The sequence below is a fragment of the Podarcis muralis genome, chromosome 2 (genome assembly GCF_964188315.1).
Source record: "Podarcis muralis chromosome 2, rPodMur119.hap1.1, whole genome shotgun sequence".
Classification (NCBI taxonomy): Eukaryota; Metazoa; Chordata; class Lepidosauria; order Squamata; family Lacertidae; genus Podarcis; species Podarcis muralis.
In genome coordinates, this window is record NC_135656.1 from 53,528,724 (window position 1) to 53,548,664 (window position 19,941).

Consider the following 19,941-nt stretch of genomic DNA (forward strand, 5'->3'; position numbering starts at 1 on the left):
TGATTGCAGAATTATTTTAGCCAATGGCCCAAGTTCAAATTAGCATCGAAATCAGAAAACCATTCAGTCCTGCTGTTTACGCTAATAAAAGTCCAGAGATTAGCTGCACATTATCGTTTGTAAAAATAATAATAGTAATAAAAGGAATCAGGCACAGCATTTTTGAGTTTTACATCATTTATGGAAGAATCACTTTAATTACTCCATGGGGCTGCTACACTGGTTATTAGACTTGCTAATAAGCAGCAGGCTACGTGCTCCCACCAGGGGACTGTCAATCAAAGCCGTCGCAGGTATATAGCAATGAGAGGGTCTGGCTAGAACCACATGTACTGTATCAAGGCTTTTCGCAGAGGTTTTGTATTACTTACAGAATGGTAGATTTTCCTCACCCACAGAGGGCTTAAAGGAGACAGAACGGCGCAAGGAGGATTTACCTCCCATTGGCGTGCATCATCAACAATAACAGAGGCTTTGGTGGACAGAATCTGCCTTCAGCACCATGAACAGTTCCCTGGCTTTACCAATCCATTATGCAGGAGGCTATGAGCCCCTGGATTCCAAGGAGTGGAAGGTGGTGATCCCAGCCTTCTTAGGGGTGATCTGCCTGGCTGGCTTTGCAGGGAATGTGTGTGTCATTGGGATCCTACTGTACAACTCCAAGAAAGGGAAGCCGTCCATGATCCACTCCTTGATCCTCAACCTCAGCCTGGCAGACCTGCTTCTCGTCCTCTTTGTTGTGCCCTTCAGGGCAGCGGCTTACTCCAGAGGAGCCTGGTACCTGGGGTGGTTTCTTTGCAAAACCTCCGACTGGTTCCGACACGCTTGCATGACAGCCAAGAGCTTGACCATCGCTGTGGTTGCCAAGACTTGCTTCATGTATGCAAATAACCCGGCTAAGCAGGTGAGCATCAAATGGCACACCATCTGTGTTGTGCTGCTGGCGATTTGGCTGCTGGCCTTGGGAATCCCGCTGCCTTTGTGGTTCTTCAGCAGCCTCTGGGAGCCAGAGGTAGGCTCTGCTTTGTGCATCGTGATCATTCCAGCCCATGCTCACGAGTTTATGTCAGCCTTTGTCAAGCTTTATCCCCTGCTGGTCTTTTGCACCCCCCTCACTTTTGCTTTCTTTTATTTCTGGAGAGCTTATGGCAGATGCCAGCGGAGGGGGACCAAGACTCAGAACCTGAGGAACCAGATCAGATCCAGGTGCCTGACTATGATGCTTCTGAGTGTTACTGTCACCTCTGCCGTGATGTGGCTTCCTGACTGGATATCTTGGCTGTGGGTCTGGCACCTGAAGAAGGGTGGGCCTGCTCCCCCACAAGGATTCATGGCCACTACCCAGGTCCTGATGTTTGCCATCTCTTCGGCCAACCCTCTCATCTTTGTACTGATGTCAGAAGAGTTCAGGGAGGGTTTCAAAGGCTTGTGGAAAAGGCTTACGCTGAAGAAACCGCTGCCTGCCCCAGAAGATCAGGAGGAAACAGTGGTTGACAACACGGAGGAAGCCCCAGATTCTGTTCCTTCTCCAGAGGTAGTGACTCCTGATGAAGAAAAAGAGCCCCCCTCCGTCCCTCAAACCTCAGAAAGCATGGAAATCAAGAAGGAGATGCCCATTTTGCCAGATGTTGAACAATTCTGGCACGACAGGGAAGCAGTCCCTGATGCTCAAGACAATGACCCTATTCCTTGGGAACATGAAGGGCAAGAGACAGTAGGTTGTGATCAACAGAACTGAAGTTAGAAAGCTGATATATATATATAATCATAATTTTGTTGCTTACTTGGAGTAATGCTGAACTGGGTATACTACTTTAGTTTTACACCTTTGCATGTGTGCTTGGGACTTATCGACGTCTTCAGAATTAATGTAATGAACAAATGCAACTGTCAGTTAATCATTCCAGTTATTCTGCTCTGAGATTTTTATTTCTCATTTTACTTAAAATGCATGTCTTGTACTTTCAGGTGGTGATTTCAGTTAAAATTTCAGGAAGGAAAAAATAGTAATTTGGTTACATTTGCAAAGTAGTTTTGCATCAAGAAGTGAGCTGAAATTGCATGAGATGACTATAAAACAGAAGGGCTTTGTGCTTATTTATAATACATACTCTGTATATAGGTTTTGTAGGCACGCTTTGGGGTGAACAATTATGGCTTTGAACAGGTTTTGACCAATTCAAAAAGAAAGGCAGAGCAAAAGGTGTAATTTGGTTTTAACTAATGAAGCAGTATGCATGACAGGTTCTCTCATTATTACACTTAATATGTATTAAACATGCTCAAAGAAAATGTGGCTCATGTTTTTCTGCTAACCGATCAGCCTTCTTAATGGGCTTGCCACTTCACACGAATAACAGAAATTAGCTTTATAGTCTAAGTATAGTGTTCCAAACCAGGTGTGTAGAAATCTTCCATTCCACTGTATAGTCATTTAGCAATTAATATAACATTTGTATTTGGCAGCAAGGCAAGTTTTGAACAAGAGCCACTTACATCAAATGCACCAGGACCTTATTATGCAACCAGTATATATATTTTTCCAAAGCTTACATCATTTATATATTACTTTATCTCTCAATTGTAGATACAGTTGCATGTTTCATCTTCATATGAGGACTCACTCGCTCTCATTTAAAATACTGTTTTTGAAAAGAGCAAGTGAGTTACTGATTGAGTTCTATCATCAGGTGTGGCTCATATCCACAGTTCTGGAAATACAATTTTTGTATATGCAGGACAGGATTAGTCTTATTTCAGTGCAAGGCAACATGCATTATCCATCACATAGCAATACTGTTCACAACTGCTGAAGCACATTTGTATATGAAAGGAAAAACTGACTCCAGCAAACTAGCTTTTAAAACGCAGGTGCTATTCATCCTTATAGGTTTTCTGAGTGCTTAAAGGTGGGACTGTACATACATACATAAAAAGTTCAGGGGATTAAAGTTACAGTTCAGATCTTGCAGCTATTCGATTCCGATGTATTGATGACATTTTAATTGGTACACATCCCTCTGAAACGAACAGAGACACAACAACTGTTCCTGGAAACATTTTAAATGCATAGAACTGTTAACAGGGCTGGCCAAAGACATTTCTGTTGCCTCTAGTGGCTACTACACTGTGAGATTCAATGTGTTTGCCTTAGGCTGCATTAATAGAACTGAGGACATTGGGGAGTAACAATGTATATTGTGGATGAAATCCAGTGCTGCCTTTTCTGCTAGCAGAACAGATGTTGATCCAGGGGAGAGGGTCTTTTACCATACAACGAAAAAGAATTTTCACTGCTTCCCCTTTCCTCCAGCGGCCTCCTGCAAGTCTGTTCAGGAAGTTGGCATATCCTCCAGAAAAGTGTTAGGTGGCAAAGCAGGCTGAGTGGGAAGTGGCAGAAATCACCTCCCCCTTTTACATTAGCAGATTATTCCACTGGATCAAAACCTGGAACAGCAACACTGCGTTTTGCCAAATAACGAGTTGTGCTTCTGTGACATTGCAAAATATCCTGAGATGCAGCTCTTGGATCACGTGCTACTGTATTTTTGCTTGTAAAAAAATTGCCAACCCGAAGAACTACTTAGATTATGTGTGGTTAAACATGCCAGTTTCAATAAACTTCCAAGTCGTTTGGGTATCCATAAGTGCATGTTTTTTCACTTGGTTGTGTACAGAGCATTGTATCTTTCATCACTACACTTAGTTTGATTGCAACTGCATTGGCTACTGTTTGTGCAATAAGACGTTGGGTGTGCAGATTGCTCCTGCTGCACCAGGCTCACCTTATTGAGGTAGTAACTATATTTGATGCAACCACAAAAGCAAGCTGTGTTTTTTTTGTTTTTCCCCCTCCTCAGCAGGCAAGTTTATAAAGACAAGTCTTTACCAAAGACATGGTTTATATTGCGTACCTTACCAGCACCGTAGAAATAGACAAAAAATTAAAATGTACTATAATACTGAAAAGGAATACTAGTATAATACTTTGCATCTGTAGGATGTCTCTGGAATTATACAGGAGAAATATTCCACCAGTCATATGTTGATCCGAGTTCTTTCATTGAAATGGTCTGCAAGCAATAGGAGGCGAAGGGTGTTTGTAAATGCATATACAACCTATGACATCACCATAATTTTCCATTCATGGCGAGTATCATAAATGATCCGGCAACTCTAAAGAGAAAACAGCCCTGCAGAACTCGCTTTACTTTCATTAATGAGGAAATGTGCACATACTTATGCATTTTTAAAAGAAGCATTTGCGGCTAAAGTGCTCTGTGGTACTTAGAAATAAAAGCTATACTTTATTTTTACCTTGAAATTCAACAAAATATAGATGCTGTTAGTATTTTATGCAGCACTAAGGCTATTTACTCCCACACCCCTCCCCCAAAAGCACTGGAATTTGACAGTAAAATCTAGTTGGACAGTAATCATTCCCTCAGATTTCAAGCTAGACCTGTCAATCACAAGAGCTTTCCCATTTCTCTTGGTGCTTTACCTTTTTCTCAAACCACCCTGCCATTTTTGTTATAAGGTAAGCTTTAGAGACATGTTCTCTACAGCATTTGTTGGGCGTTCAAATCACCAAACTTTGGGGGTGGGATTCTTGTCTTGAGGCATCTCATACATACTGCTTCACCTTGGACAAGCCCAGAATTCTTCTAAAGCAATTTATATTAGCTTGGGAATCCCCTGAATCCACTACAAACTCTTAGCAAGCACTATCCTTTGATATAATCCCTCAAAAATTAAAAAATAATCCCCCCCATTATGGTGCCCATGCTCTGGCATTTTGACTACTTTAAACGTGTAGGTGATTTTTCCAAAAAAATCCCATGCCTATTTGTATGATTTCCATATTGCCTGACTCATCAAATAAACACTTAGGATGTGATCCTATGACTGCTGTGGAAGTCCAGGAATGTTAGCCCTCATAAGTCTTCCCACTGTGGGTGTAGCAACATCTGCCATCAAATTATGCCAGCCTTGGAAGTAATATACTTACTTTCCTTCCCACTGCGCAAAAAAACCTAGAAATGAAAGAAGAAAAAAACACCTATCTATCTGCAAAGGGGAGGAGGGAATAGAAAAATGTGCCACCATCTTATACCCTGCTAGGGGCATGGATATGGTATTTCCTTTGTTTCAGATTCTCCCTCCTCCACTCTGCCCAAATGTAATGAGCCATTTACTAAGCATGTACAATCCATATATAAAAAGGGTTGGTTTATTGTCGTTCAAATACGTAAACTGAACAATCCCAACATTTCAAAATTAAACTTTAGAAACACAAGTTTAACATTCAAAACAGGAATATAGTTTACAAGAAATACCCAGAAGGGAACTTCATATTCTAATCCAGAAGTTGGTAGAGATCACTTTATGGTAAATAAAAGTGTATTTGTACAACCGTGCTATCCTGGGGAACACACTTTTTCCTGTGCATTTCCAATTTACAGCAAAAACATTACCGACTACTGGGCAAAGCAACTTGATTGTGCCTACTGGGGAGGACAAGGAGAGGGGGGAATCAAAGCAGGCCTGTGAACAAGATCAAATGGTGTTTATTCAATTTGGTCACTGCAAGGCTCATTCTCCTCTCATGCTGGATCTGACGTTAATGGGGTTAGTCCTGATTTATATACAGGATAGGCCACGCATGAGTAGAGAATTAGGCCCTATATTTTCAGGTTCATGAAGGGACATAATCTTACTGCGGTCTTCAGCAGTCAATAGTTTAATCATAAGAATGCCTGACCTTGGCTCTCCCATTAGGATATCTGCAGTATTTTTTGCCGTTCTTAACTTCAAACCACAAATATCAATCATCCCAAGGCTTTCACATGTAACGCTGCCAAGAACGCTTCAAAATGCTACCAACATTCACACCTTGTACACAGATATCGCATTGTTCTAGGACCTAAAAATCACTGGAAATAGCTGCATGGTTAGAATATTTGTCAGTCATGCGACAAAGAGAAAAAGCATCGATAATGCAAATGTTCTCTCTGCATAGAGACTGCTTTATGTTCACAAATGTTGCTTTTCTCTCTGCTCCTTGGATGGTTTTTGCAATAGGTTCATGGTAATGTATACGATTAAACCTGACAGATGGCTCATGCAATCTTCTTGACTTAACAGATATTCTTGTTCAAGAGTATGTCACAATTATTTTGTTGTTCGTCTTGTAGGCTCTGAAGCTGTGGGAGGAGGCGGGGGACCTCTGCGATCTAAGTCATCTACATAGGACACAATGAGTTTGCGTCTCTCCTCTGGCACACAGTCAAGTACCAGATAACGTTTGTCATTCTGTAATATCTTTTCGATATCCTTCAGGTGCTGGTCAGATTCCTGGATCAGCTTTTTGGATCTGCAATTAAGTGTAAGGGTCATCATTACCATTGGATGACTGGGTGCACCGCAAAAATGAACTGGAATCTTGGTGAAGATGCTAGTGGACAGGTGTCCCAGTAACAATTCCACCCACCAAAATCAATCTCTCTTGACATTGCAATCAGGTAGGCCAAATGCTCAAAAGGACACAGAGACTGGGCTATCCTCTCACCTATAAGGTTGCCCCTTCAGGTCAGGGGTGAGGCAAAATGGCAGGGATGTGTGAATGTAAAAAATCTTGCACTGCCACTGCCTGTGCTGTATCTGTTCTGCAGGTAAACAGAAGACTTCAGTCTCAAGGGCTGCCAGTACCTTTTAAAATCAGCACTAATTAAACTATAAAAATGTAAAATAAGAAAAATGAGCACATTTCAAATTAAACACTGCAGTTGAAGAACACCTGTAGAAAATGGATGCCAATATCCCAGTTGTACTCCAGACCAACCGGAGATAAATATGATTATTTACATTCATTTGAGACAGTGCTTTATTTCAATGACAACAATAGCAATGATCAAGTATAAGAGAATAAGCCTGAGTGGGGAGCTCATGCCATCAGTTTTTGAATAAAGCACCACTGGCCTACAATAACTGTTGTTGCCACTCCTTTCTTCATCTTCCTGGGGCTACTTAAAGAACCAAGAAGGAAAGGAATAAGAGAATCCCAGCCTACAAAGCTAAGCTCCTCAAGTAGGGATCAGCAGAGATCACTAACAGCTGAAGGCAAAACTGCTATTTTGTTAGTTTGCAACTTTTTTGTTTTAATAGTTAACATTTCTGAAACTGCACTGAACACTTTAGCATACAGGTGGTATATAAACAATGTAAATTGTTAAATAGATACTTTGCAAAAGGACTAACTAAAAAGAAAAGTACGCAACCTACTGGGGTCAAGTTATCCTTAGTAAATGGATAGAATTATCCATGGGTAAGGGGACTGCTGTTAACTAAACAATCAGTGGCTTGGAGCAGAAAGAGTGCTTTCTCATCAGCTCTCCCATAGGGGCTAGAGTAGCCTTTGCCAACCTGATACCCTCCAAATGATTTGGATGACAACTTGCCGCAGCTCCAGCCAACGTGCTGGTAGGATGCTGTGAGCATGGCTGTTGGCTGGGGCTGATGAGAGCAGTAGTCCTAAACATCTGGAAGACACCAGGTTGGCAGAGGCTAACTGAGCTCAGCAACTCTTCATAATGCAGCAGCACAATGTAGAAGGAGTTGTGCTACACTGTAACAAATAGTGAATGATGATAATACAGGTTGTAGTATATAAACATTGTGGATCACAAAATGGTTTTGAGGAAGAGCTTGCACAAAACGAGAGGAACTCTTCTGGACTTGGGGCAACTTTCTTCATGCAACACTCTTCTGCTAGGTCAGAAACAACCCTTATGGGAGTGGACGAACAGCTCTGTATCCAACCCAATCTGTTCACACTGCTAAGTAAAAATTCAGAACTAGGGTTTTCTAGAGCAGGCCACATATTTTATAAAATATACATCTCTAAATATTTGTGTACATAAAAATTAGCTTGGCACAGATACTCAATTTGAACAGCATCATCCCAGAAATCCAAATCCATGATTTAGAATACTTTCAAATTCATGGAAAGAACTGATGGCAATCCATTTTTTCCCTGTTTAAAAAACTGCTAAAGCTAACCAGATATTCGACATAAATATTAAAAGGTTGAAGAACCACCTCTGTGTTGCTTTTAAATACACACCTGTATGTTATAAATTTGGTCTCTTTCAAAAGTGTTCTGAAATCCGCTTTGGCTGTAATATATTTGTCTCTGATGTACTCTTCAAACTCTCTTTGCTTTTTCTGCATGAAAAGAAAGAAGCAAATTTGGACATTGCATCTCCATTACAACATAGATCTCCTAATGTCTGTTAGGGGCTGCTGAACAAAATATATGAGGGAGGAAATTGCTGTTGGTTTTAACATCACATGGGTACTCTAGAATGACCACTGTAAGGCTTCTTACCCTGTCACTGGAGGAGAATTTAATACACCTGGGATCTTCTTTAATTATTTTCTTTACTTCTTTCCATGTTGACGTTAAGGTAATCTTTTGAAATAGAAAAATAGAAATATTACAGGCTGGGGTAAGAAATTCAAACATGCAATATACTAAGCTGCAATTTTTTCAAAGGATGGTCTCTGACTTAACATGTGATAACCATAATCAGAGAAAATCACCCAAAAGTAGAAGAGGCTGCTGCAAAGAAGCAAAAGACCTTCTATTCAGCAGATGTCCAGGGGGAAGGATTCACTCTCTCACGAACAGCCTATACTACTACTGCACAACACAGAAAGTGGGATGCCCTTTAATTGTGCTCAAATGTTAAGTGAGGGGAAGGAGATATAAAGGTGCTGACTGACAGTTTTGGTCTTTTGTTACACTGTTTTCACTTTTGAACTCAATGCTACTTTTAAACAAGATTTGCAAAATAAAATAAGTTGAGAAACTGAAGTCATTTAAATAGTGAGATGTTTAACTTGGTAGACTATAAATCAATACATGCTCCTAAATTGTTAACATTTATTCATGTAGGATTAAACCTATTCCCTGCCCCACCAATAAACATTTTCATATGTATCTAAGATCTGCTACCAACCATCAGACTTTGTCAAAAGGAATCAGATAAACGTTTGCAAATCTCTCTCCACCCGCTCAACATAGCTCAGATCTAGAAACAGGGGCACAACATAATAGTGGGCTTGAACAGACTACTTTTTAATTCAGCAAATACACATTTAGTTCTAAGATTTGCTAGGCAGAAGTCAGTGGAAAATGAAACGACAGTAGAAAATACCAATTTATTCTCAATAATATTTTGTAGTAAGATATAAAACACACATAAAACTATGTTTGAAAAACCCAAGAAAAATTGCAGAGCATCTGCTTACTGATGAAGTTTCATCTAGAAGTTGCCGAAAATGCTCTTTCTTTTTCTTTGTAAGTGCCTCAATGTGTTCGTTAAATAGTTTTTCCTTCTCTTCTCTTTCCAGGAGGGAACCAGATTCCCACCGATGATCTTTCCGAAGTGTCCTTCTAGTATCGGACCATGACACATCTGAAGATCGCACCTAATGGAAGGAATAATTTCAATCACTATACAGCTTGTTAAAATATATACTTCAAAAACTTTAGTTAATTGCATTATTACTATTATTGCTCCATTTATTACTTGCCCTTCGCTAGAAAGTCCCTGGATGGGTTACAGGAATATTAAAATACAGCATTAAAAACAGTTTAAAACCAATTACAGTCACAACTAGACCGGGTCGTAAAAATATGTGTCAAGTGTCAAAGTAATTCTCCATTACTTTGGTATAAATACATCTACCAAAGAGGGAGAAATATGTCTGCATTAATGTAAAAATCTTCCCAAGGTGGTCTATTTTGCTATGTGGGTGCCCCCCCCCCCCAAATAAGAAGTATGGATTTTGGCTATGCTGAAGACAATACTTATACCTGCGAGTTTCATGGAAACATTGAGCATTATCCAACTAAGTCATACTCAAGAGTAGCCCCACACACAAAAAAGAAAAAAGTAAAGTAAAAAAGAGTATTTGAAAGTAGAAGAACTTAGCTTAAAGAAAGATCAGTGAGAGCCGGGGGAAAACGATCTGATCCATCGGGCAGGAGAGAAAAAAATGAGGAGACTGTGCCTGCCTCCCAGAGTTCTTTGCTCTCCTGCCTCCGTCACATGATGAGGAATAATACCCAACCCATTTGGGTCATCAGCAACTGCCTCAAATATAGAAGGGCTTAAGTTACTGAATCCCCCTGATTTCAGCAGAGTATAACTAGCAGTGGATATCACACATTACTTTGAACAAATGAGCTGGAGTCCTTGATTTAAAAATACTGACTGGTTATCTAGGTAGATACAGGGGGAACAGTGACCCACCCCCCATTATACAAAATGTACAAACATACATACAGCCCCAAATTACTTCAAAGCAAAGAGAAATTAAGATATCATTGTGGTCTAAAGTATCTCCATGTATTTTCCATATGTTACAGACCATCAATGTCACATTCTCTTTGTTATTATTATTCATTGTGAGGGAAGCAGGATTGGTTTTTTGCTATGCAACACTCCCTTTCCTTATCATGCTTCCTGACTTTTGCTACCGTTTGCTATTTCTTGGAAGAATTCTACAAGTGATTTAACAGTCAAACCGTCTTCCCAGGGAATTCTGGAAACTGTAGCTCTGTGAGGGGACTAGGGGTCTCCTATTGACTCTCAACATCCTTAACAAACTGCAGTTCTCAGAATTTTGGGGGGGAAGCCATGACTGTTTAAAGTGGGGGGGGGGGAGAGTCATGACTGTAAAATGGAGATGGAGCCCCAGTCATGTTCATTAATGTCTTTGAGTAGCTAAGCAAAACCTAGTTGAATACCACCCAATTATTACACTGGCCAATGGAAAAAAGGGGGAAAGGAAAGATGGATAATTTAGCTCTTCTGAAATCATAGGACTTTAGGGAAGGCATCTATACTCACATCAGTCTCTTATGGGGTTAAAATCAACAGGAAACAATTTAATGTGTTCTCTATACACAAGTGCATACCTGACCTTGTTAATTTCAACACACAGGAACCTCACCATATCAGACAGGAGAGCTTTGAAATTCTGGATGGCCTCTTCTCGTTTGTGCTGCTCTCGTTCTCTATCAATCTCCTTTGTCTGTTCAGAGCGAGCTTTCTGAACTTCTCTCTCTCGTTCACGCAAACTTGCTTCAATGCGAGCCTGTCTTTCCAGTTCTTTTTCTTTTTCAGAGTCCACATTCTGAAATGGAAGCCAAAATACACATTACATTCTGCTTAGACTAGCTACGAATTTGAACACAAAATGAACTCAAGAAAAAAGCAACTGATAAAGCAAATTAATGCAGCTAGTTAAAAATCCATTAAACTGCTGCTGCTAGTGTAAGGTTTCCATTAATTTTTTTTAAGAATATTTGTTAACTATAGTTTCAAGGTCTATTGTCAACTGCTTCATCACTGAAATACTACGAACATGGAAGCAGCTTCATTAGTAACACACGTACTTTGGCTATTTTTTCAATGTACTGCTTAAAAAGATCCTCCCTTTGTGAAGAGCTATCCACAGCTTTGTAACGAGGGTCAGTCTCTACTTTGTCCTTCACTTTGCTCCAGCGAGACTGACTGTCCAAGTGGTGATTAGATAACAGTTCAAAGAAGTCCATTTTGATCTGTATTTCAAAACATAAGACAAAAGGAAGAAAAAGGGAACAAAAGAAGTCACTTAGACTTCTGAATGCTTGCAGTGTAATTTAGAAATAAAAAGAAGCAGACTCACCGTACAGCAAAAACTATTTTAATTTAATAGATTCAAAACTAGATGATTCCATTAGAATATTAAACTTTAAATTTAACCCACTGCCATTTTGAAAGAGAGATTTGATTATATATTAAAACATAATACAGAAGCCTTCAAAATGCAATGTGACTAATTCCTTTAAGGCTACTGCACAGTCATGAGAGTCTTAGGACATTACCTAAAGAGGGTGCTTACACATGTCGAAGAGAACCATCTCAATAATTAGGGCTTGCTTGAGAAGTTCCCACTACAGCAGCTCTAATCTGCTCTTCCACTTAAAGAGTGTGCATTATATGCACAACTGGTATTGCTCCTGCAGAAACTGCACAGGAAACCCAGAATGTAAATATGGGACTAGTCCTCATATTTACTGAAACTGCCCTCTACATGCATGGCAGGGAAACCCAAATGTGTAATGTGCACCGTAGGACATATGTGTTCATTTGTGCAATCCTTCCACCTTAAGGAAGTGTGTGCATGCAGTCTAAGTCCACCCCACTTATAACGAGAGCCTGCTTTGATAAGTAGTCCAGAGCTCTAGAACACGTGTGTATACTGTACTTTTGGATTCTAGCCATGGTATAATCCACTGAAGATTGTTGGTTCACAGAAGCAATGCTTGGTGGGCTACACCCTTAGATTTCTCATTGCACTTTTAAGTACCAACTCACTGAATTAAGGAATAGAATCATAGAATAAAGTATCAATATTTATATGTGAGCCTAAAAATGGGCACGTTAATGTTCCAAGGACACCATTGGTAGCAGCTAGCAATGGATAATGATTTCAAAACTTGGTATGAACAATTAAGTTTCATACAAAATAGTGAGAAGTTGTCCAAACACAGTTATCCGGCTAAATGTAAGCATAAATCATAATAGTAGAATTCAGTCTACAATGAAATGTTTCATGAAACAATTCTCCCTGCCATATAAACAAGTGCAGCAAAACATAAGCATTATTTTTCTCTTCTTCCTTCCCCCTCTCTCCCAAGTTATTTTTTTCTGTTGGCTTCCCTTGGAAATTCTGGAATTTTCTTAATTTTATGTATGACAGGGATGTCATTGCAGAGCCTTTGGTACTGTCACCTGGACGGGTAAAATCACGTAACTACAAGGCACAGTAGCACATCATAATCTGTTTGGATGAATCAACTTCTCATGTTGTTGTGGCAGTGAAAACCCACCTTTTCAGGAGTTGAGAAAGCATCAACAGTGGTTTGTGCATGTATGTGGGAGAAGTGGAGTGTCCTCCAGGTGGTGCTGCTGCACAGAGAGGTGGCAAGGCTGGAGCAACTCCAGGTTGGTGGCAGCTTCACAGATGCACTGCCAACCAGAGCTCTCCTGACCTTGTTCCCTCCCAGTTATTCTAGCACTGCCACCAGCACCTCGGCCCCATGCATGGCTGCTAGATAGTAAGAGTACAATTGCTGCAATCACATGGGAAGATGCTTCACACAAACAACTTATGCTCACCCGTAATCAGGCCTCTGACCATTAAGAAACCTTTTACCAGTTATCTTTCTAAATGGCTAAGCCCTGCCAAGGGGCCAAGTTTATCGCTTTAAGAGCATTCACAGCTTCTTTCTGAGATTAGAGAGATCATAGTTATTTTAGCTCTAGAACAGATATTATTCCATTGTAAGACAGGCTATATTATAAATCTCAACTCCCACCCCGCATCCCCAAGTAATGCATGCAGAGCGTGTTACCTGCAACCCCAATGCAGTTAATGCATTATAGGACACCAAATCCCAATGACTTAAGTATGATTAACAGTGCAGCTTGATGCCTTATGCCTTACCAGCCAATTAAAACTTGCATTCTAGCTTCCTTCAATTATTAATTACTACATAAAAATAATGCTAATAGTCTGTAGCTCTCCCTCAACACTTATGTTTGGTTCTTGGCACAGTATTATGCAAGGACAATGAATTTTTTTAAGTCCAAAGGCAAATAAAATCATGAAAAGGCTGCACAACACTGTGTAGAGCATTTTTTCTCTCCACCAATAGCAGATCTATCAGAGTAGTATTTAAGAAGATATTCAGCAACCTTATAGCTATTTTTTAATGGTATTTGTTATTCCAAAGTTGAACTTAAGCACAGCATGCAACTAGTATCAAAATAGAAAGCTTTCTAAGCCAGATATATGAAAACAACACTTACGAAATTAAAAACAAAATGTGTTTCTGTGGAAATCTTTAAAGTAAGGGTCATTGTACAGGCACACCTAATCAATTATTGCTATTTTTCTACTGTACACAAAGATAATCTTCAAGCCATAATTTAACTGGGATTCATTTAGAAGGCTTCAGAACATTACAACACAAAGAAGGTACAGTAACAAACCTGCCTGACATCTACACAGCATGCACCCATCTCTCCAGAAACCAGCAGCTGCCCTCCTTTTTCTAACATGAAGGCCAGCATGATCTTACCACCTAGTGCTTCAGGAACATACAGTATTCCAACTAAAGGCAACCCTTCCATGGACTTTTCTACCAAAACCAGCCAATCCATTCTCCTAATATTTTAATATAATTCTAGGGTTTAGGAAACATGCAGGTTTTCTGGTTTCATACAGTGGTGAGAAGACCACATTTTACTTGAAAACTGTCACCCTTCAGGAAAAGCAAAGTAGAAAATGAAAAGCGTAACTCCAAGATTATAGATACTAAATCCATAAATGCAGTAACAAAACTGTACCTGTCCCTCTATTCTGGCTTTGTTTTTATTTTAAAAAAAACATGGACACGGTAGCTGGGGTGTCGCTGAAGTTTTTCTAGTGAAAAGGAAGGGAGGCAGAATTGTTTAGTTATAAGGTACTGACCTGGCAACTTTCAGCTTAGTTAGACCTTACTGAGTGGAGCTATATAATACACTTCTGAAAGATGAAACTCCTCAGTTTAGTTGATGTGCCTTACATCTCTTCCTTAGTCATATTTCTAGTCCTAAGGGAACTGTGCTATCTTCTCTCTTTAATTTCACTAAACAAGTGAACCACAGAGTTGGAAGATGCCAAAACAAACAAAACCCAAATCACTTACTTTAAAGGTTTGTGGGAAATCACAAAATTATAGTATTAGAGATAGAGAACCTGAAGCCTTACAGATATTGTTTGACTCCAACGCCCATTACCCCCAGCCAGCAATGATAGGAATTGGAGTCCAACAAAATCTGGAGGGCCACAGGTTTCTCTGCCCCTGCATTAAACCTCTTTTTGGGAAGAGAAGAACTGGCTGAGAAAGCTTCACTTAACACTTTAAGCATATTTTAAATCAACTTTTATGTTTCTTGTGGAATCAAAAAAGCATGTATGGCTGAAAATACTTTGCTTTTATTTAGGAGGATTTTTCTCCTCTTTTTGCAGTTTACACATTCTGGGCACAACTCTCATCACTTCACAAGGAAAAAAACTGAAAAAAATGTAAAGTACCGGAACTGCGGGAGGCTAAAGTCACCACACAGAGATACCAATTCTTTCCTCACTAGGGAATCCCATAATACTTTGCGTGTCAGTGATTGACAGCTGTCAGACTGAACTGATTGACAGGCCGCACAGCACAAAACTGTAAAATCTATCCACTTGTTACAAAACAGAATACATAAAATGGTTACAAGAGGCTTTGGGAGAAAAGAAATAATTAGTTTCAGATGCAAAGATAAACACATTTATTTAACACAAAATCTTGTTTGATGTAACTCATGCAACATAAAAGAATTTACTTATTAACTATTCATTTTGATAATGGCTAAGATGCAACAATAATGTTTAAGCCATGATTATAGATTAAAACAAGTAGAGTGCAATTTAGGCTACTTCTAGGTTATACATGTTCACCTCTAGAAAGCTAATCATTCTGGTGCATATAGAGTTGATGTACCATAGAGTCTAAGGGCACAATCCTGTACATATCTATCAGAAGTTCCAATGAGTACAATGGGGCTCAATGTGAGGTAAGTGGGTAAAGGACTGCAGCCTATGAGACTGAGCAGTGCATCAAGTAGTAGCTGGGTTGCATCTCATGCCTAGTATGAGTGGCCTTATGTGAGTCACTCGCCTTTATTTTCAGTTCCCTAAGGGGTTCCATCAAAGGCAAGTGTGGAACAGATGCTTGCTCACACAATAGGGCAGCAGGGGGGAAATGAAATACCCAATATGTGGGTGGAAGTCCGCTCGGACAATGTTGGATCCTACTCAAAGGATTTTCCGATTATTATTTTTTGCAATATTAGGATTTTTGCATTTCAGCTGTGACTGTTTTCCATTCCTATACGACAGGTAACTTTTGCCTGAAAGTTTTGCCTCTATCTATGCTACTTACTGAAAGGAAATTAGATTAGCTTCACTTAAGGAGTATGTAAGGAAACAGAAATCCCAGAAATGATTAGGTTTCAAAGGTGTATGCTAGGACACTGAAGAAAGTTGCTGCATATTTTGACGCTAACGCTTGTTGAAGATACTTTGTAGCATCCACCTTCCCCAGTGATGTGCACTTTGTCTCTTGTATTGACAGTGCAGACAAATGACATTTGAAATTCATTAATCTTTCATAGGCGACCTTTAATTCTGATAAGTAGTCATGCTAAGATACATTTACTGGAAGATTAAAAAAACCACTGAAGTGTTAGCATTTTGAAATTTGCCCACAAACAGTTCTCAAACCTTGCTTGCATCCCTGACAGAATGGGTATGTAATGGTCTGCTTGGAGTTTTCCAGTCAGACATTTGTCCCCCCACCAAAAAAATATATATCTAGGATTTTAAAACCTAGATATGAATTTAGAAGAAAATAATAGTACATTTTCTAGAACATTAAACTTATTCCAAATTTAGAAGGAAAAAAAAAGAGTAAAATGACCAACCCCACACCTCCAAATAAGATACAAATGCTTAAACTAGGGGGGGAAACAAAAGGAAAAAATAATTTGGGGGAGGGGGTGAAGGGCAAATCTAGAAGACTAGCATGGGCCCTTCCCCAATCCTCCCTTTATGCTATTTTCCCATCCTTGATATAAAAATCTTACCTTCTCTCCTCTGGTCTTCGAATCTTCTTTTTCCTTCTTTCTTGCTGCTGTGATAAACTCATTAAACAAGGCTTCCCGGTCTTTCATTTTTTCAATTGCTTTGAATCGTGAGTCTTTAGCATGCTTGGCTGCAAATTCACTAAAAGTAGTTCTGTAACAAAATGGCAAGTGTACTGATTTGGCAGGGCTTTCGTAGACGGAAAATATATTCAAAAGCACAACTGTGTTTTGGTTCTGTTGGACTACATACACTAGGCACTAATATATTGGTATCCTTGCCACCGTTGAAGGTCCAAGACATAACGTTTGTCTTTTTTCTTTTTTAGAAAGTTGACATGAACCAGCTAAAACTTTTTTTAAAAAAATTGCACACACTGAATGCAGCTCTTCACATATAACATAATCCTTGCAGAAGACAAATTCCATGGTCAATCTGTCCTGATACTTCATGATTATGCAATGTAAATTTAACAATGCTCTTTTGCCACCCAACACAGCCAGAAATAGAACTGGCATGGTACAAAAATTCAGATTCTTTAATACTGTGAGCAAGGACAGTAGTGTCTGAAGGGTTTCCCACCCTTTCTCCCTGCAGTTTTAATTATTAACAGTACTCTCACCTCCAGGGCCAGATTCCAATTCTCAGATGTGCAGTAGATATAGTACTGCCACTTACCTCGAAAAAAACAAACACTACTGTGCTTTTTCCAAGGTCTGATGCTAATCTGGCCCCAGGTTTACGTGAGACATTATAATCCTACGAATGTTTTCATCTCAGCATGGAAATAATTAGACTTGGGCAATCCCGCCTAATGTTGCTGTAGGGTAAATTAAAACAAGAGAATAATTGGGTAGCTTATTCAACTGACTGGAAGTGAATGTAAACCTAAACTAAAGAAAGTGAGCTGCAAAAGCAAGACTGGACATGGATTTCTGAGCACACAAAGCACAAATATGATTTTTAAGGAATGCAAACTTCCAAATGGGCACTGTTATCTTGGATTAAAAAAGGGAAATTGGTTAACAAGACTTGCAGGTCCTTTGGAGATTGGTTTTAGTCAACATTGGGTAAAGAAGACAAACACAATATATAAATGATATATACTTCTGTGTCCTTTGGGGTGCAAAAAAGTAGTAAGAAAGAAATAAGGCTAAGTAAGGAAAATGGTTACACTAACAAAGCAATTATTTTCAAGCTCAGTACTGTTCAACAAAGATGGGCAACCTGAATCCCTTGACCTTATTTTATGTGGCCCACAGCCTAATTTCAAAAGCTCTTTGTAAGCAATCAGTTCAGACTGCTGGCAAGAGTGACTCATCACTCCCTGACAGTCTGCTGGACAGGCAGGAAAGAGGAGAGAGAAAAAGGGGCATCAGAAAGAGAAAAAATGTGGTCTCACCCACCACTGGACCTGGCCCCGCCCACATATGGCATGTGGCCTCCAACCGATTACTCCTGGGGGAATGCGATCCCTGACAGAAAAATGGTTGCTCACCCCTGCCTAATAAGTGTGTTTAGGGTAACCATTTGTAAACATCAAGTTAATTCAAGCAAAGTAGCACAACTTCTGAAGAAACATTTGGGTATTTCACTGCATTTTACTGAAACCACAGTATTAACCTAAAGCAGACAAACATGTAATGCAAAGTAAATCCTACCTAGCTTACACAAAAGAAATACTCAAGTCTTTAAAAGGAAATGATAACTACATACTGTTGAACAATATATCGGCAATGTCTTGCTTTCTGTGGAAACCTATTTGGTCATTAATAAATAATATAAAATTAATATTATTATTTACTCAATTTGTATACCACCTTTCATCCTTAGATCTCAGGGCGGTTCACAACCTAAAATTATGAAGCTAAGTAGAGAGAATCCACCTGGTCCTTTCCCCATGCTGACTATGGAATAGCTTATGGAAACTTGCCTGTCACAGGGCCTATTTGCATATGTAGTTTGCTTAAGTAGAACAGACAGCTTTTAAAAAATACTGCTCAAAGTCACAAACAATTCTGGTACTAATATGTTTCATATTTACATAATGCTGGAAAAGGGTAAACATTATATTCTATACAGTAATGTTGGTGTTTTCGCAGCTAATCAAGATGAGGAAACCTACAGATTGGAGGACATGGCTTGTGAACATTTAGGGCAAATAAATCCATCTTTCACACCTTGCCAAGCATTTAGGATTGCTTCATATCCTGAAATAGCCAGTGTCATAAAATTTGGATTAAATGACAGTAAACATGCAGAGGATAGTACTGGGCTTTAAGTAAAACCAAGTCTAGCAGTACACAGTACCTGAAAAAAGCTTTAAATTTATTTAGGTAGAAGGATATTCTTACCTGGGATTAATCTTCGCTTCTTCCATCATTTTCTTGAAATCTTCCTTAGCCTGCATTATTTTATTTTTCTTCTCTTTGCGCTCTTCTTCTGCCCTGGTTTTCACATACTGATCAAATACCTACAGAAACACCAGAGTATACCATTTGGAGCATTATCACCCTGTAAGTGGAGAGAACTCCAAAGGACAAGTCAAAGGCTAGGATGCATCATTTGCAGTAATATGAGAAGTTACCATATATGACGCCAAGAGTATTACTTCACTAAGCTTGGACTCACTGAAATATTCCTTTCTATAAAAACTTTTATGTAAAGCCATTCAACATAAATTTTAACACTGTTCTTTGGGGCACCAAGTAACAATCACAGCAGCAACAGTACCGAACGTAAAATAGTTGGACGCTTAAGAACTGCTTCCTTCCATCAGGATGAATTTCTGTATTTTTAAATTGCACAGAGGTCTTCATTAGATAATGGCATGTCCTTTGATAGATCTCTATGTCATCACTCAAGCTGGGATGAAGCCCATCTTGAACAATGCGGCATGGAACAAGGGGGTCCTGCAGCTCAAGCAGCCAGGAGGGGAGGTGAAGAAGGGTATTGCCAAAGATACTACTACATACGGAAACAGTGACATATTCTTCTCTATCAAAGCCAACAAGTGTAATTCTCACTAAGAGAAGCTAATATATAACAGAAGCTATCAGAAAAGAGCCAGCTCTTTCTTCTTTCATACCTCATAACCAGCATTTAAGAATGCTCAATAACCCTAGAAACACTTTTATGACAATATTAATG

At 39.4% G+C, this 19,941-nt stretch overlaps 2 protein-coding genes across 8 annotated transcripts in view; one reads left to right on the forward strand and one right to left on the reverse strand.

The window, feature by feature from the left end:
* The first annotated feature begins 502 nt into the window (after positions 1-502).
* Positions 503-3,533, forward strand: GPR151 (G protein-coupled receptor 151). Its single transcript, XM_028717907.2, has one exon. It carries the CDS (start codon positions 503-505, stop codon positions 1,736-1,738), a length of 1,236 nt encoding a protein of 411 aa, XP_028573740.2. The 3' UTR covers positions 1,739-3,533.
* Positions 3,534-5,217: 1,684 nt separating this feature from the next.
* The window catches only part of TCERG1 (transcription elongation regulator 1), a 36,442-nt gene continuing 21,718 nt past the window's right edge, over positions 5,218-19,941 (reverse strand). For 5 of the 7 annotated variants that reach the window (XM_028717902.2, XM_028717901.2, XM_028717899.2 and 2 more), the window contains 8 exons: positions 19,146-19,264; positions 16,794-16,944; positions 11,471-11,635; positions 11,026-11,208; positions 9,316-9,495; positions 8,390-8,473; positions 8,126-8,226; positions 5,218-6,376 (listed from right to left, as the gene is read on the reverse strand). In XM_028717902.2, the coding sequence (XP_028573735.2) occupies positions 6,175-6,376; positions 8,126-8,226; positions 8,390-8,473; positions 9,316-9,495; positions 11,026-11,208; positions 11,471-11,635; positions 16,794-16,944; positions 19,146-19,264 (1,185 nt within the window). In that variant the 3' untranslated portion in view covers positions 5,218-6,174. Of the gene's footprint in view, positions 6,377-6,571; positions 6,736-8,125; positions 8,227-8,389; positions 8,474-9,315; positions 9,496-11,025; positions 11,209-11,470; positions 11,636-16,793; positions 16,945-19,145; positions 19,265-19,941 lie in introns of all 7 variants that reach the window. The other 2 variants (XM_028717906.2, XM_028717900.2) reach the window with 2 other exon arrangements.

Excerpts from the sequence above, each read along its gene's own strand:
- GPR151 (XM_028717907.2), top strand. The coding sequence starts at position 503 with ATGAACAGTTCCCTGGCTTTACCAATCCATTATGCAGGAGGCTATGAG.